The sequence below is a fragment of the Tenrec ecaudatus genome, chromosome 8 (genome assembly GCF_050624435.1).
Source record: "Tenrec ecaudatus isolate mTenEca1 chromosome 8, mTenEca1.hap1, whole genome shotgun sequence".
Classification (NCBI taxonomy): domain Eukaryota; kingdom Metazoa; phylum Chordata; class Mammalia; order Afrosoricida; family Tenrecidae; genus Tenrec; species Tenrec ecaudatus.
The window spans coordinates 145688855-145703656 of record NC_134537.1 but is presented as its reverse complement, the minus strand read 5'-3'; the positions used below and the strand labels follow the sequence as shown (position 1 = coordinate 145703656).

General features: G+C 41.8%; 1 protein-coding gene across 6 annotated transcripts in view; it reads right to left on the bottom strand.

Annotated features, from left to right (window-relative positions):
• Window positions 1-14802, bottom strand: part of ITSN2 (intersectin 2) — a 173583-nt gene that overhangs the window by 56776 nt on the left and 102005 nt on the right. For all 6 annotated transcript variants that reach the window (XM_075557041.1, XM_075557040.1, XM_075557039.1 and 3 more), the window contains 5 exons: window positions 12499-12586; window positions 10938-11077; window positions 4393-4529; window positions 1132-1271; window positions 283-380 (listed from right to left, as the gene is read on the bottom strand). In XM_075557041.1, coding sequence (XP_075413156.1) covers window positions 283-380; window positions 1132-1271; window positions 4393-4529; window positions 10938-11077; window positions 12499-12586 — 603 coding nt within the window. The remainder of the gene's footprint in view (window positions 1-282; window positions 381-1131; window positions 1272-4392; window positions 4530-10937; window positions 11078-12498; window positions 12587-14802) is intronic.

The window sequence follows — 14802 nt, the reverse complement described above, 5'->3', positions numbered from 1 at the left end:
AAATTATGAGGTAACCACTCGCATAGTGCTCTGGCCCCAGACTGCTGACACTTATACTGTGTGTAAGCCTGAGCTGCCTCATCTGTCACTGATAGTAACCCTAACTGTCCTGTATACGTATGTGGAATGGTGTGTAGGGCAAATGAGGTGATATTAAGAAATACTTTGTAAAGCTAAATTGCTGCATAAAATTAATACTCAATATTGTTATGGACAGTATGTAAAGCAATATACATTGTATTCAGCTTATTTATAAGAAAAAGACTCAATTTCTCTTCCTACCTGTATAATATCTCCAGAGTTAAAGCTCATCTCGTCGTGGTTCCTTGCTTCAAAGGAGTACAGTGCTCTGTAATTCACCAAAGCAGCAGCAGCTGCACCTGGAGAGGAAAGAGCTGTCGTCATTCTGCTGCGTGTACGGACCCGTCTGCTATGGCTCAATGCCTAAGGGCTATGAAGGATGAAAAATCACTTCACACAGCTTTGCTCGGGCGGACTCCAGTGTGTTCACTATATACTACCATCAATATGGAGGCAAGCAGGGATGGTCATCTAAGTAGCAGCCAGTGCTACAGACTTGAGAAGCATGAAGACACCAGGCCCGTGGGTCTAAGCACTGCCTGTTTAACTGTACAAAGTGGACACAAGACACTTGGCTTGCTCTGTGGTGATCTGAATCCAACAGGGAGGAAAAGCTCCAACATGGACGTCATAAATGAAATGGCATGCAAACAGCGGTCCGTAAAAAATAAAGTAGTCCTGGAGAAAATGTCAATGTGCAAACAACTTCAATCTTTGTTGTTGTGTGAAAACAAACCGTTGAATTATGGTGGCTAAATAAAGTATTTGAAACTACTTCTGATCACTCCAGTGATGGAAACCACGTCAGGGTGTTCCCAGGCAGTGGGCTGTCTAAGATTTCTACCCATGGTCTGCTTTGCAGCCCACACACTTGCCGTGCAAAGTGAAGTTAGAAAAAGGGCTTTACTAACTCTAAGATTTGATACGTTATAGTTTGTTAGTCTTTCGGGTTTCTTATCATCGCTCCGCCCTCTGCGGAACAGTTCTTCCTTGCTGCCTCTGCCACGCCTCCTGGAAAAGTCAGACCTGTGACTGAGTCTTGGTCCTTACGTTGTTTCTCCTCAGCTTCCTGCTGCTCCTTCACTTGGAGCTTCTCTTGCATTTTTCCTTCCTGGAGTCGCTTTTGTTTTTCTTCTTCCTCTTTTCTAAGATTTTCTTTCCATATGTTTTCTTTTCCTTGTTTTGCTTTCCTACATGAAAGAAAAATAATTTGAATGATATTCTAAAAACAAAGTTTTACAGAAAATAAAAATGCAATTATAGAAGGTATGGATCTTGACAAGCTGGAGACCTAAAAGAGGTCAAAGTACAGGACTGGGAAGAAACACTGGGGATTAGGGTGAAAGAGAAGACCAATCACCCACGGGAGGCGTCAGGGACAAGTGGATGACAATGATGTGCCATGGCTACAGCGCACTGTCCTCTATCAGCCCTGCTCGTGTACATGTTTCTGTGTCAGAGCTGCACTTTAGTGTCTAGCTAGTCAATATGATCTGTGATCAGACAGACTTAATAATTGTAGAATAAGAACTAATGCTCACTTGAGTTTTTGCTTATATACGAAGGGGCAGCCCTCCCTCCCCGTCAAAAAATAAACTAACGAAAAAACACCCGGAAAAAAGCTCCACTAGGCAGAACTTTCACAGTACAAACGTTGTTGGTGCACCCAGTGGGATCACCAGGGAAGCTTCGCTCTGGTCACAGTGGACTTTTTCATGAAAGCAGTTTTGCGTGAACCTGATTTTTTGTGAAGGCCGATTTAAGAGAATAGCTCGCAGCTGTGACATTTTGTTTCTGCTCAGGAAAAATGCCACAGAAACCTGTGATGTTGAACACAGCTTCCAAGGGGAGTGTACAAGTGGTTTTCTTGTTTCAAAAAAGGTGAAATGTTGATTGATGACAAATCTTGTTCTGGACACCTGTCAACTTCCCGAACAGACAAGGTCAGTCTATTAATCAAGCTTTCATTTAGAGGTTCGGAAAAGATAGCATGACAGTATGTAACCAAAAAAGGCCTGATTTGTGACATATGGGTGACTGGTTTTGCCACCACACAATGCACCTACTCATGCAGCCATCTCAGTTGTTAGCAAAAACAGCATGCCTCTCTTGCCCCACACACCTGACCTCACTCTGTGCAACTTCTTTTGTTTCTGCGAATGAAGAGGGACATGAAAGCACAGCACTTTGTGATGTGGTGAAGAGGAGGCGGAAAAAATGAGGGAGGCGCTGTCATCCATCTAAACAGAGGAGTTTGAAAAATGGTTCCAAGATGGAATCGCAGATTTGACAAATATATTCAGTGTCATTGAGAGCACTTTGAAGGAGATATGGTTGTTTTGTTAAAAAAAAAAACAAAAAACTAAATACATAGCTTGAGGGAGGGTGGAATTACACTTTTTCAGGGTAAACCCTCGTACATATTTTTATGACCTAACTCAGAGGTAAACTTGCTATCACTCAATTTAGCACCGTCTCCAAGCTTCAGCAGCCAATGGAGACATCCTCGGACTTGAAGCATTTATCCATGCTCTCGTTCAGAGGCAGATGACAGATACAAATGGCCAAAGAGAATCACCATCAGCATGGTAAGCCAACTCAGTCTTACCATTTCACAGAGCTAAGTGCCGGCATTTGTTTTCATAATCCTTCAGGAGGCAGTGAATGAATTTACCATGGGGCTGAAAATGAGGGCTGAATACATGCAAGGCATGGCACTTGGCTTTTCACCGGAGCCTATTTAGTTCACACAGTTACATATGAGGTACAGTCTTATTTCTTGGTTTTCAAATGGGGGAAAAGGATCAGAGAGGTAAAGTAATTTAATCAAGGTCACCCAGTTAGTAAGTGGTAAATCAGGAATTCTAATTCAGGTCCACCTCCATGGTCCGTATTTTTCACCAGTGGAACCCAGAAGTTGGTATTATGAACTCAGTCCTAAAAGAAGGGATGCACTTCTAAATTTAGAATCAAATTAGTAATTCAGGAAAAGTCCTTTGCTCCCCTTAATGCTCATATTTCAAACTGCAGATTGTTGTTGCTCATTGCCAGAGGTCAACCTGTGACTCCTGATAACCCCGTGAACAAGGGAAGGAAACGGGGCCAGCACCTGCACCTCCCAGGATGGGCTGGCCAGACCACTGTGCTCACAGGGTTTCTACTGGCTGATGTGCAGAAGTAGTTCACCAGGTCTTTCTTCTTCTTCCGGAAGTGCCATTGAAACCTGCTCAGCATAACAGCAGCATGCAAGTCCCCAGTCACAGATGAGTGGTGGCTGCATATCAAGTGTATCCGCTGAGATGCCAACCCCAGGGGCCTGTGTGGAAGGCAAGAATTCTACCCCTGAAATACCACTGCACCCAAACTAAAGATGTTGCTGATGCCGCCAGGTGCCTGCAAGTCTGTTCTAACTCATAGCGACCCTGTCTGCGACGGAGTGAAATACCGCCTGGCCCTGTGCCTCCCTCAGTCACTGCATGCTTGAGCCCCCTGATGTAACCACTGTGTTCATCCACCCTCTTTCCACTGATACTCCTACTTTACCAAGCATGATGTCCTTCTCCAAGGGCATGACCAAGTACCTGAGAAGTCTTGCCACGCTTGCTTCCAGGAAACATTCTAGTTGTACTTCTTCTGAGACAGATTTGTTCATTCTGGCAAATTGGGGTACTTACAATACTCTCTGCCAAAACTATAGCTCAGCTGCATCAATTCTTCCTCAGTCTTCCTTTTATATGCACCTGAGACTATTTAAAAATACCATGGCTTGGAACAAGTTTACCTTAGTCCTCAAAGTGACACCAAACTCAGTGCCATCGAGTGGATGCCAACTCATAGCACCCCTTCAGGACAAGAGTAAAACTGCCCCGCGAGTTTCTCAGACTGTTTACAGCAGTAGAAAGTCCCAGCTTTCCTGTGAAAACAAAGTGGTGTCTTTGCTTTTTAACACTTTTAGAGGCCTTGTGCGGCAAATGCGTCTAATGCAATATGTTGTTAGGTTTAGAATGCTGCCTCCGTGGGTATTAATTGTGGATCGAAATCGGTGGATCCAAACTGAAGAAATGGCAATCAATGGGGATTGATGAAGCAACGGGACAGGCTGCTGATGGGTCTCAAAGTAGGTGAAGTGGAAAACAGTTTTCCATAAGAAGAAGGGGAACCAAGACGTGGGTGATGGGCAAACTAAGGGGGAGTGGTGTTGAACAGTAATTTAAACTATTGAATACAGAGGTATTTACATAAAATTGAAAAACATATAGGCAATAAGATTAGAATTCTAATAAAGTGTATTAAGTTTATTGGCTATATTACCTTGCGGCATCATCTTCTAGTTTCTTTTTCTGTATCATCTCTAATCTTTTTCTTTCAATTTCCTTCAGTTTGTCATGTTTGATCTTATGAAGTTGTTCAAGGGCTAACTGCTGTGTATTATATCTTTCTCTCAGTTCCTAAGGAGGAGATGAAAATAAGTCCATACACAAATTATTTAAATGCTTTTTTCTTATGTAAGAATGTGGCATTTGAATGAAAAGGTCAAGAAATCTTTTTGCATAAATGTCTTAAAGCAAGCTAAACTAAATAAAATGATACAAAAATTTAAATCTCTAGATGATTTTTAAAAATCCAGAACTTGAATACAATCAATATTACATATATATATACTGAAAACAAATATACATTAAAATATTTCGCTCCTTGTCAATTTAATTCTATGATATACATAGTTGACAAATTAATTAGCTGATTAATTCCTTCATTTTCCATGAACACACAATCCATTAAAAGTCTGGGAGAGTAAGCTGTGTTAGAGCATTTACAAAGAAATTTTGTTCAGTCAGGTTTCTGACATACAGTTTCACTGATTTATTTGAACTAAACAAAGCAGTTGTTAAATCAGTTAGTATACTACATGGGAAAGATAATACTTGCCTAAAACCACCATTACAAGAGTGAGCTACAGGACTGACACTTAACTACAATCAGGAACTGCGGTAGATTACACAACTGCTGGCTGTCTCTCACTCTCACTCACAGCCATCAGTGAGCCCCTGCTGGGTTCTGAGACTGTGACTAATGACAAGAGGGGAAAGCCCAGTCATTCTCACTCAGAGCTGCGGGCAGTTTCGAACTGCCGACTATCCAGATCGCAGTCCAAAGCGTAACCACTGTATCACCAGGGCTCCATGCTGACTGACTGGTTTTGTACTATGGTCTATACAGGATTCAGGGGCTTCCAATCTCAGGTTGCTTCGACCCCCAAATACTCAATCTTTGCTTATCAAGTGCCTAGCATGTCCAAGTAGGAAATCAGCAGAGCCTCAGCAGAAACTTAAGAGTGAGCTGTCCAGCATCCTTCCTTTCTGTGGGACCTGATCTCTCTTCCATCCTCCCTCCTCTAGAACAGACTTTATGGGTCTTGTGAAAATCAAAGTTCCTCCCTCTCCCCCTTCCATCACACCTCCACCTCCACCTCCACCTCTACCACGAAGCCAGCCAGAACCATTGGTCCACAGACCTAATCTGGGCAGATCCCTTTTCTTGGGATTTAGATGTACTGAAGAGGGGAGAAGCAGCGTCTATTTCTTTAAGATTATTACTTGGGGATAACAAACCAGAGTACTACCCCACGGTAACTAAAGTCGCCAGTGGTGGAAATGAAGTCAGCACAGAACAAGCAATGATTAGAGAAGCCGGGAGAGGGTCCTGAAGGAATGCGTCATCCGTTTCATTCCTTAGTGTCCCTGTCCGTGTCCCACAGCTCCTCTGCTCACCCAGTATTCCTCTAACAGCGGGTTTAACTATTCTGAACTGAGTTTAACTTGTTATCAACAGAATCCTAAATAAGGAAATATAAAAAGGAATCTATAAGGAGAAATAAAAGCATGCAAGCAAATCAAGAAAAAACACAGAGTAATCAAAAAGACTATTTGGGGAAAAAAATATCTTGACATTTACTGCCTCCCCCCCGCCCAATAACTAAACTCCAAACCAAAGCAAAACCAAACTGGGTTTCTTTTCAGAAATAAAGTGTTTTATAGGTGAAGACTTTTGTGTGTTGAATAGCAGATCTGATCCATACATTGTAGTGTCTGGAGACGATGCCCAAGATGCCAGATACTTGCAAATTCAGCCAGTAATACTTAAAGTACTTCACTCAGAGCCAATGTTTCACAGCTCTCGGCTTCTATGGTTTCCTTGCTGTACTTTCCCTATAGGCTATAGAAAATGAGACACTGTACAGAGAAGCACAGTGGTTGCAGTGAGAGGTCAGGAAAAGGGCCAGGAAGATCTGAATCAAGTCAGAGGGCAAGCAGCTGTGCCAGCTTGGCAAGCTTTCTGAGAGCGTGCTCATCTGTGAGCTGGGGTCTTGGTAACAGTACACGGCTCTCAGAGCTGGTGTGAGGATCAAGTGAGTTATTCCATGTGAGGTGCTCATAATAGTGCTGCGCATACAGTACATTCTCAATACGGCAGGCACTCTGAAGGTTTAGACCAGCTAACTTAATGTCCCGCCTGTGGTCAGCCTGCCAACTGTTGGCTGTGCTGCTCTAAGTCTTTCTTTACTAGCCCTCCTCTTCCATTGTCTGCGTTGAGCTTCCTTCCACGTGCTCACAGCATGTTGGGCATTTCCCCATGGCCCCGTCTGTTGATTATCCTCCACCAGAGTCTATTTCTGGACAGCAGAAGGAAGAATCTCCAGATGTAGCTTTCATTAGAGTATCCCCAGCCAACCTCGTACCAAAGTATAAAACCACTGTCATCGTTTGAATCCATTCTGACTCACAGTGACCCTACACAGCGATTCTGAGGCTCTTTACAGGATCAGATAGTCTCACCTTTTCCCTTCAGAGTGGCTAGAGGGTTTGAGCTGCTGGCCTTATGGGAAGCAGCCCAATGCTTACCAACCATTCTTAAAAATATCTTCTTACCGGTCAAGTTTCATAAAGAAATCCTCGGTACACCCACTTGGGCAGTTTCCCAACCTCAATGAGCGCCCCCTGCTGACCCATCACTCCTTTTCTTAATCAGCACCCTGCTCCTTAAACCCCCCACCCCACCCCTCGTGTATGTCTTCCTCTTCTTTATCAAGATACTTCATCATCAAGGTTTGCAACTCTTTGACCTTCCATCCTAGCCTTGCCTATGACGCTACTTCATTAGGCATCTCCGTGCTTAAACCTAAGCATCTGGAGAAAAGCATATGATCGGATGTACTGTTTTCTATGTATGTCCTTGCTCTCCAACTTCAAAGAGGCTTCCACCCAGTGCAGTCAGCACATGGACTCCTCTCCTCCATGGAACATGCCTCGTCCTCCGATATTTCTATTTTGTGCCTACTTCTCTCTTCCTCAAACTTCCCAATCTGGTCTCCACTCTCTCTCCTCATCAAACTATTAAGCTTGCGTCACTAAGCTATTAGGCTAGAACCCCTCATCCTTTCAGCTCCCAGTCAATAAAACGTCAGCATGCGCCATCTGCTGGCCCAGATTACGGTTATATTAAGCACTGCCCAAGAGAAACCCTTCTGACTTTGTCTTGAAGTTATCAACTTACTGCTTTCCACCAACAAATTTAACCATGTTCACACCCATCTTAGCCCAGTGTGTTACGCTGGGAGAAAGTGCTCTTTAATTTAATCCACAGATCTATGTTCTGGATTCTATCTTAATTTGCTTCACTCTATCCATTATTTATTTCTCTCTCTTTAAAATCAACATCTTTCCCCCTATTCCCTCTTTACTAGTTTTTCATGTGTTTCTCAAACTAAAAAGTTTCCTTTGACCTCATGCTGTCTTCTTACTCTGCTAGAAGTTCAGCTAGCCGCTTCCTTAACTCACATTCATTCCTGACTCATGGCACCCAGCTTCTGCTCAGCACTCAACTCAGCAGCACTTTTAGCAACAAGTCTCCACAGTGGCAATAAATGGAGTTTTTAGGAGTATGTTACTTCAGCTCTCTGTGTCATTGTACACTGGTGACCACTGAAGGCTCTTCTGCTTCCTGTATTTGATACCGCAGTTGGTCTCCCGACCACTCTGGCAGTATAAGTTTCATCCCTTTAGTTTCGTAAATGGCTCTGATGAAAGGATCAATAAGCAGTGAAAGGCAGGAAATAGGAAAAAGTAAAACAAGAGATAAGAATACACTGGGCTGTGGTGAATCAAATGCTAACGGCAAGAATCAGATTTATGTAACCTAGTAGTTATCAAATCACACTTTATGGGTTAAGAAATTTAAGTTTCTGTACAATCTGTTGCATACATTCCAAGACCAGAGAACCTGGCCAGTCAAGCCGTTGACCATGATGGTTGAAGGGTAGGGATCCTGCTATTACCACTCCTATTTGCCCGGCCTTTGCCACACACAGGCTCTCCTTGCTGTGTCCCTGCTGTCACCATGATACCCGTCTACAGCCAACTGCTTTATTGCCGTCCAGGCTACTACCAAGCAAAATACACCTGCCAAAATCTATCAGCAGGTGGTGTGTATAAAAAATCTTTGTTTAAAAAAATGCTAAAAGATGGTTTACTATTTTAAATATTCTGTGTACTTACTATACATGCCAAACTATTCATTTGTATACACCAGTTATACATTTTATTCTGAAGTGCAAGTTTCTCTAAACAGAAGCCAAGAAACTCCAAAAACCCAAACCCAAATCACTGCCACGGAGTTGGTTCTGACTCAGAGCAACCCACCGGACAGGACAGAGCTGTCTCAAGGGATTCCCACGACTGTAATTCTTTTCAGAGCAGAAAACCGCATATTTCTCCCATGGAGCCGCTGGTGGTTTTGAAATTTTGGACCTTGTGGTGAATAGCCCAATGTGTAACCTCTGCCTCAACTAAAGTCCCTGCATTAGTTCTTTACGAATTGTCTTCTAGCAGTATGTCATACATCTGATAAAGTTTTGCCAAGACATCAAAAGTCTAGGCTTTATTTAAACTGATTTTCTATGATAAGGGTGAAGTATTGACTCTTATACTCCCAGCTCACAGAGGTAGTGTAAGGGTAAGTCAAAAAGTATGCCTCAAAAATCAAGGACACTTTTCTTCAACAAAAATATCAGTGTGTGAAACCACTGCTTCTTAAAATATTCTCCCGCAGGTCTCCACTTCTGAAGATGGTGCTTCCACCTTGCTGGCATTTCCTCCGGGGAGACTCGACTAGTCTTTGGGGCCCGGTTTCTAGACTTCAGCCATCGTTTCTTCTTCCACTGAGGCTGATGGTCTTTCCCTCTCTTGGCTCATCTTGGGTTTTTTAAATGAATTTTTCGTGGTTGTTGTTAATGTGGGGCTGCATTCCTGTAAACTTGCTGCAAGACTTCAATGAGGTTTACTGAAGTGTTGTTAAACATTTGGTATTAGCCCTGACTTTAAATAATCTTTACCCGCACAGCATAGAACGCTGTCTTCTTTGAAGACAGCTCAATTGCCTTCGGCTACCCACTGATCGCAGGTACGTTTAAACACGTCTATTGGCAATAAACCTGTGTGCGTATGAACTTGGACCCTGGTAGTGGTGTGCCTTGGTTTACCCTGGTATAAGGGAACCAGTTCATATGTCAAAGTGTCCTGGGCCCGTGAAGGAGGTTATTTTGGGTAACCTTACAAATTCCTGACATTAGACTCAAACAGGCAGTTAAACAGCAGAAGGAAAGTCAAGCAAGCAGGAAGAAAAAAAGGGTCTGTAGTGTACGTATTATTTCAAACAAAGACACTCTGATAAATGCAAAGAATAGTCTAGTTAAACAAAAAAGAAAAGAAAATCAAACGGAAAGAAAGGAATGAGCTAGATATTAGAAAATAACCTTAAGTAAGAGGAAGAGGTTGTTGAGACAGCTTAGCAGAGACAAAAGGCACTGAAGAACAGAGTCGTCCATACTCCCACACTGCAAGATAAGGCAGATCAAAAGCCAATTACACTGTGCACAGATTAAAAAAATAATAGTGCAGGAAAAATAAACTGGCTTGCCTGTCCATCAGTGATAAAGAATTGTCTTTCCCTTTAGATTAGGAGCGGGTTTTAAACATATTATTAACATAATTCACCTTTAAATTTACCCTCCTCGGCCACTCTGGTCTGTTTTCTTTATCGTGTGATTTATTCCACATCTGATGTCAAAGCCAGTGTAAATAAATCAGCAAGATAAAAGTCATAAGAGAGACAGCAGCCTAAAAAGCTATGTAACACGTTTTGCATTGAATACTTTATTCTCAGCAAAAGAATAACAGACTGCTCCCAAAAAATGTGCTGTGGCCTGTAGGTGGTACTCTTCCCTGGAAGGCCTCCAATGTGTACAGAGGCAAACCCACGGGCACGCGGTATCTGGTTTGGGCGGCTGCTCGGCCACAGCAGCAAACGAAATGTCACAAACTTACTTTTCATGCAAAGTTTACACAGCCAATTATGCTTTGGTTTTCACTGATAATTGCATTCTTTCACAAAGGTTAATTAAATTAAATTGTAGCAAGGAAACACAACAACAAGACTTAGTGTGTTAAAAGGACACTCTACCACCTCACCTATTTGAAATTGTCCACCTTTCCCATGTCAGAATGTGGCTGAGACCAGCCCTGTGACACTGTCCTCGCAAAGTACCGATTCTAATACAGACAGCACAGTCACTCAAGGCGGAAACGGTGGCAACTGGTATGCTGAGCTGTACAAGGCATCGATTCGCATGACTAAGGAGGATACCGAAAAGAATCATGCCACTCTGGTATAGCTCAAGTTGCAAAATCATAAAAAAATGTACTATTTATAACAATAAAGGCTCCAAGTTATTTATCAATCATTTTATGATTTATAAGGAAGGGTAGGTAGCTAACCAGAAATTAATAGGAAAGACGAACCTTTAGTTGACTGTTGAATGAGTCCATTTCAGTTAATTTAGATGCAGTTTCTTTTTCAAGAGCATCTAATTGTTCTTTAAGTCTTTGGCATAATTCTTCCTTTTCTAATGATTTTTTCTCAAGTAAACTGATCGCTGATTCTGAAACACAAACATGAGACAACTTCCACTCAGTGAACATTAACTTGTACTGCCTGATCCAATGGAAGAGCTAGAGAAAGAAGGCAGCTTCGCATGCGTATCACCGACCTGGGTTCACTCGGTGTACACTTCCCCTGCCCAAGTGGGAAGACCCTCGCAGAGAGAGACTATATCGTAAACCTAACTTTCTTATGCACTGGTAAACAAAAAATACGTGGCTCGTTTTAGTTCGATATGAGCTTTACTGTGATGTCTGGAAGTGAGCCCACGATACACGATCTCTGAGGTCTGTGGATAGAAGAATTGGCCTTACACACAAAAGACCAGGATTTCAACTGAAGCTCCCCAGTTTGATCTTTAGGGGCACCACCCTCCCTACCTCATTAACATGAGCTGAGAGTTCTATGACTAGTTGCAGAGAATCGAGCCCACAACCCCCATATGTACCGCTCAAGGACCCCAGCTACTGTTATTGCCCAGGTGGCTCAGCAAGGATGTGGTCAGCTGCGGATCTAAAGGTAGGCAGGGAGAAAGGTAAGGATGCCTGCTTCCACACGGACTGACCGCCTCAGAAACCTATGGAGCAGTTGCTTTCGACTTAGTCTCAATGCCTCCCACTATAGGAAAAACATTCACAGCAGGCTTAATAAATATTACTACCTGAATTGTTTAGTGGTATTTCATTTAGAAAGTAAAAAATGTTACGTTTCCTTACCTACTCAGGTAGGGACAGTGAAAATAATGGGAGCCTATTACGCACATTACAACATATTAAGATACTGCTGTTTAAGTAAGTATCTTTAACATAATGTTTTCAAAAATACAAGCGTCATACAAAATGTAAGTATATACCGTATACACTCGAGTATGAGCTGACCCGAATATGACCCGAATATCAGCGGAGACACGTAATTTTACCACAAAACTGCATTTAAAATGTGCTGAAAAACTTGACTTATACCTGAGTATATATGGCAAAGTAAAGGGGAAAAGGTCCATTTGTCCCACCTCCCCTGTTATTCCCTTTATGCATTAAATGTGCATGCACTTTAACTTTTTTTTCCCTTGGCGTTTTAATGGGGTCATGTTACCTACATTGCTTTGCAATTTATTTTCAATTTAGTAACACAATCAGGACCTATAGACCTAGTTCATTCTTCAAAACTGCTCTATTTAACTATACTCTAACATTTTATTTAGTCTATGCTTAAATTATGCAAATAAAAATATATTAAGAATAGGAAGGTACACCACAATTTTACTTAAGACTGTTTCACTAAAATTCCTATAACATCTCTGATTAAAACAGTCTTTGTATTTTTAAAAAATTCATCACAGTGCAATGCCACTTTTTAAAGTTAAAGAACAGTTATGACAGTCACTCTGAAAAGAATAAAAGAAAACAAACCTTTGAGACTTACCAGAAGTGTTACCAAGTTGCATGTTTTTAATTCTTTCATTTAATAATTGCTTCTCAGGTACCAAATAGATCAGCTTATTTTGATAATCCTTATAAAAAGAAAAAGTAGTACCTGATTAAATTCTATAATCTTTACCAAAATTCTCGGAAAACTTATGAACTGGCCCAATCACTCTTGTAACCTAGCATAAGAATAATGTGTCGTCGTAAAAGGTTTACAACTTAGAAATAGACAAGGAAATTATATAGGATTTTATTATTTTTTAATCATTTTATTAGGGGCTCATACAACTCTTATCGCAATCCAAACACACATGAATTGTGTCAAGCACATTTGTACCTTCGTTGCCCTCATCATTCTCAAAACATTTGCTTTCCACTTAAGTCCCTGGCATCAGCTCCTCACTTTTCCCCCTCCCTCCCTCATGAACCCTTGATAATTTATAAATTATTATTTTGTCATATTTTGCACTGTCCAACATCCACCTTCACCCACTTTTCTGTTGTCCGTCTCCCAGGGAGGAGGTTATATGTAGATCCTTGTAATCGTTTCCCCCTTTCCACCCCACCCTCCCTGGACCCTCCCAGCATTGCACTCTCTATACTGGTACTGAAGGGATCATCCGCCCTGGATTCCCTGTGTTCCCAGTTCCCATCTGTACCAGGGTATATCTACTAGTCTAGCCAGATTTATAAGGTAAAATTGGGACCATGATAGTGGGGGTGGGGGTAGAGGAAACATTTAGGAACTAGAGGAAAGTTGTGTTTCATCGTTGCTACACTGCACCCTGACTGGCTCGTCTCCTCCCTGCAATCCTTCTGTAAGGGGATGTCCAGTTGCCTGCAGATTGACTTTGGGTCTCCACTCCGCACTCTCCCTCATTCACAATGATATGATCTTTTGTTCTTTGATGCCTGATATCTGATCCCTTTGACACCTCGTGATCACACAGGCTGGTGTTGCTTCTTCCATGTGGGCTATGTTGCTTCTCAGCTAGATGGCCGCTTGTTTACCTTCAAGCCTTTAAGACCCCAGATGCTGTATCTTTTGATAGCCAGGCTCCATCAGCTTTCTTCACCACATTTGCTTATGAACCCAGGATTTTAAATATAAATATTTAAACAAATCCATTTGTAAAAAGACTGGTTGAAATGAAAAGACAGTGATGAGAGCACTGGTAACAGGGGTCCATTTTGAAAACTCAGGATTCTCAGCATACAGATGGACAGCAGACGAGCACCTCATTAGGATAAATGAGTGCTGCCCAAAAAGAAACTACAAGTAGGATGGCTAGGGAAGCAGGCTTAAATCAGACAGGAAATGCTATCTGGCCTCTCACTATATCTGCTGTGACAAAGTGAAGACTGGTTAACTACCACTCCATATAAAAATTCACTGAGTCAGTTCTGAGTCATAGTGACTCTATAACAGAGCAGAAGTGTTCCCATGGGCTTTGGAGACAGTATGTCTTTATGGGAATAGAAAGCATCATCTTTCCCTGGAGGAGCAGCTGGTGGTTTCAAACTGCTGACCTAGTGATTAGCAGCCCAATACATAGTCCACCATGTCACCAGGGCTCCATACAGTAAGAAAGCCTCCCATGTCCCTATCCTGCCAACAATAATACGGACTCAGATTCTATATCACAAATGAGGAACAGAGTATCAGGCCCTTGAGGGAGATATATTCTACATCCTCACTATAATTCTGAAAGAATAACTGTAAATTAAAATTTTCCTAAAATTACACCTTTTTCACTTATTGACATGGTTTGGTTCCAAAGACCATGTGGTTATAAAAAACAAAACCAAGAAACCAGCACTGTATGGAAATGGAGGATAATTAAGTCATATAAAATGTTTGTCTAAGGGGTGGAGGAAAGAGCTGACACCAAGGACTCAACAGAAAGTAAATGTCTAGAAGAGAATGAGGGCAGCATATGTACAAACATGCCTGATTCAAGTGATGGATGGATTGTCTTAAGATTGTACAAGCCCCCAATAAAATGATTTAAAAAATGTTTACCTAATTGCTAACCCTCTCAGAATCATGGCCCAGCCAAGTTGACAAATAACGATACATAACCTTAACTGTTACAACCAGCATTTTTTTACCTGGCACTTGCCATGACTCCAGACATCCCTCATTTCTGTGCAAAATAGTTGAATACCACTGATGGTCGTTAAGCAAGGAGTAGATATATTAGCAACAATTATTTTAATCTATAAGGGCATACACATTTTAATTAGACAAAATTATGAACTTCATTTATGTATAAATATTAAGCAGAATTTACTAGATGCC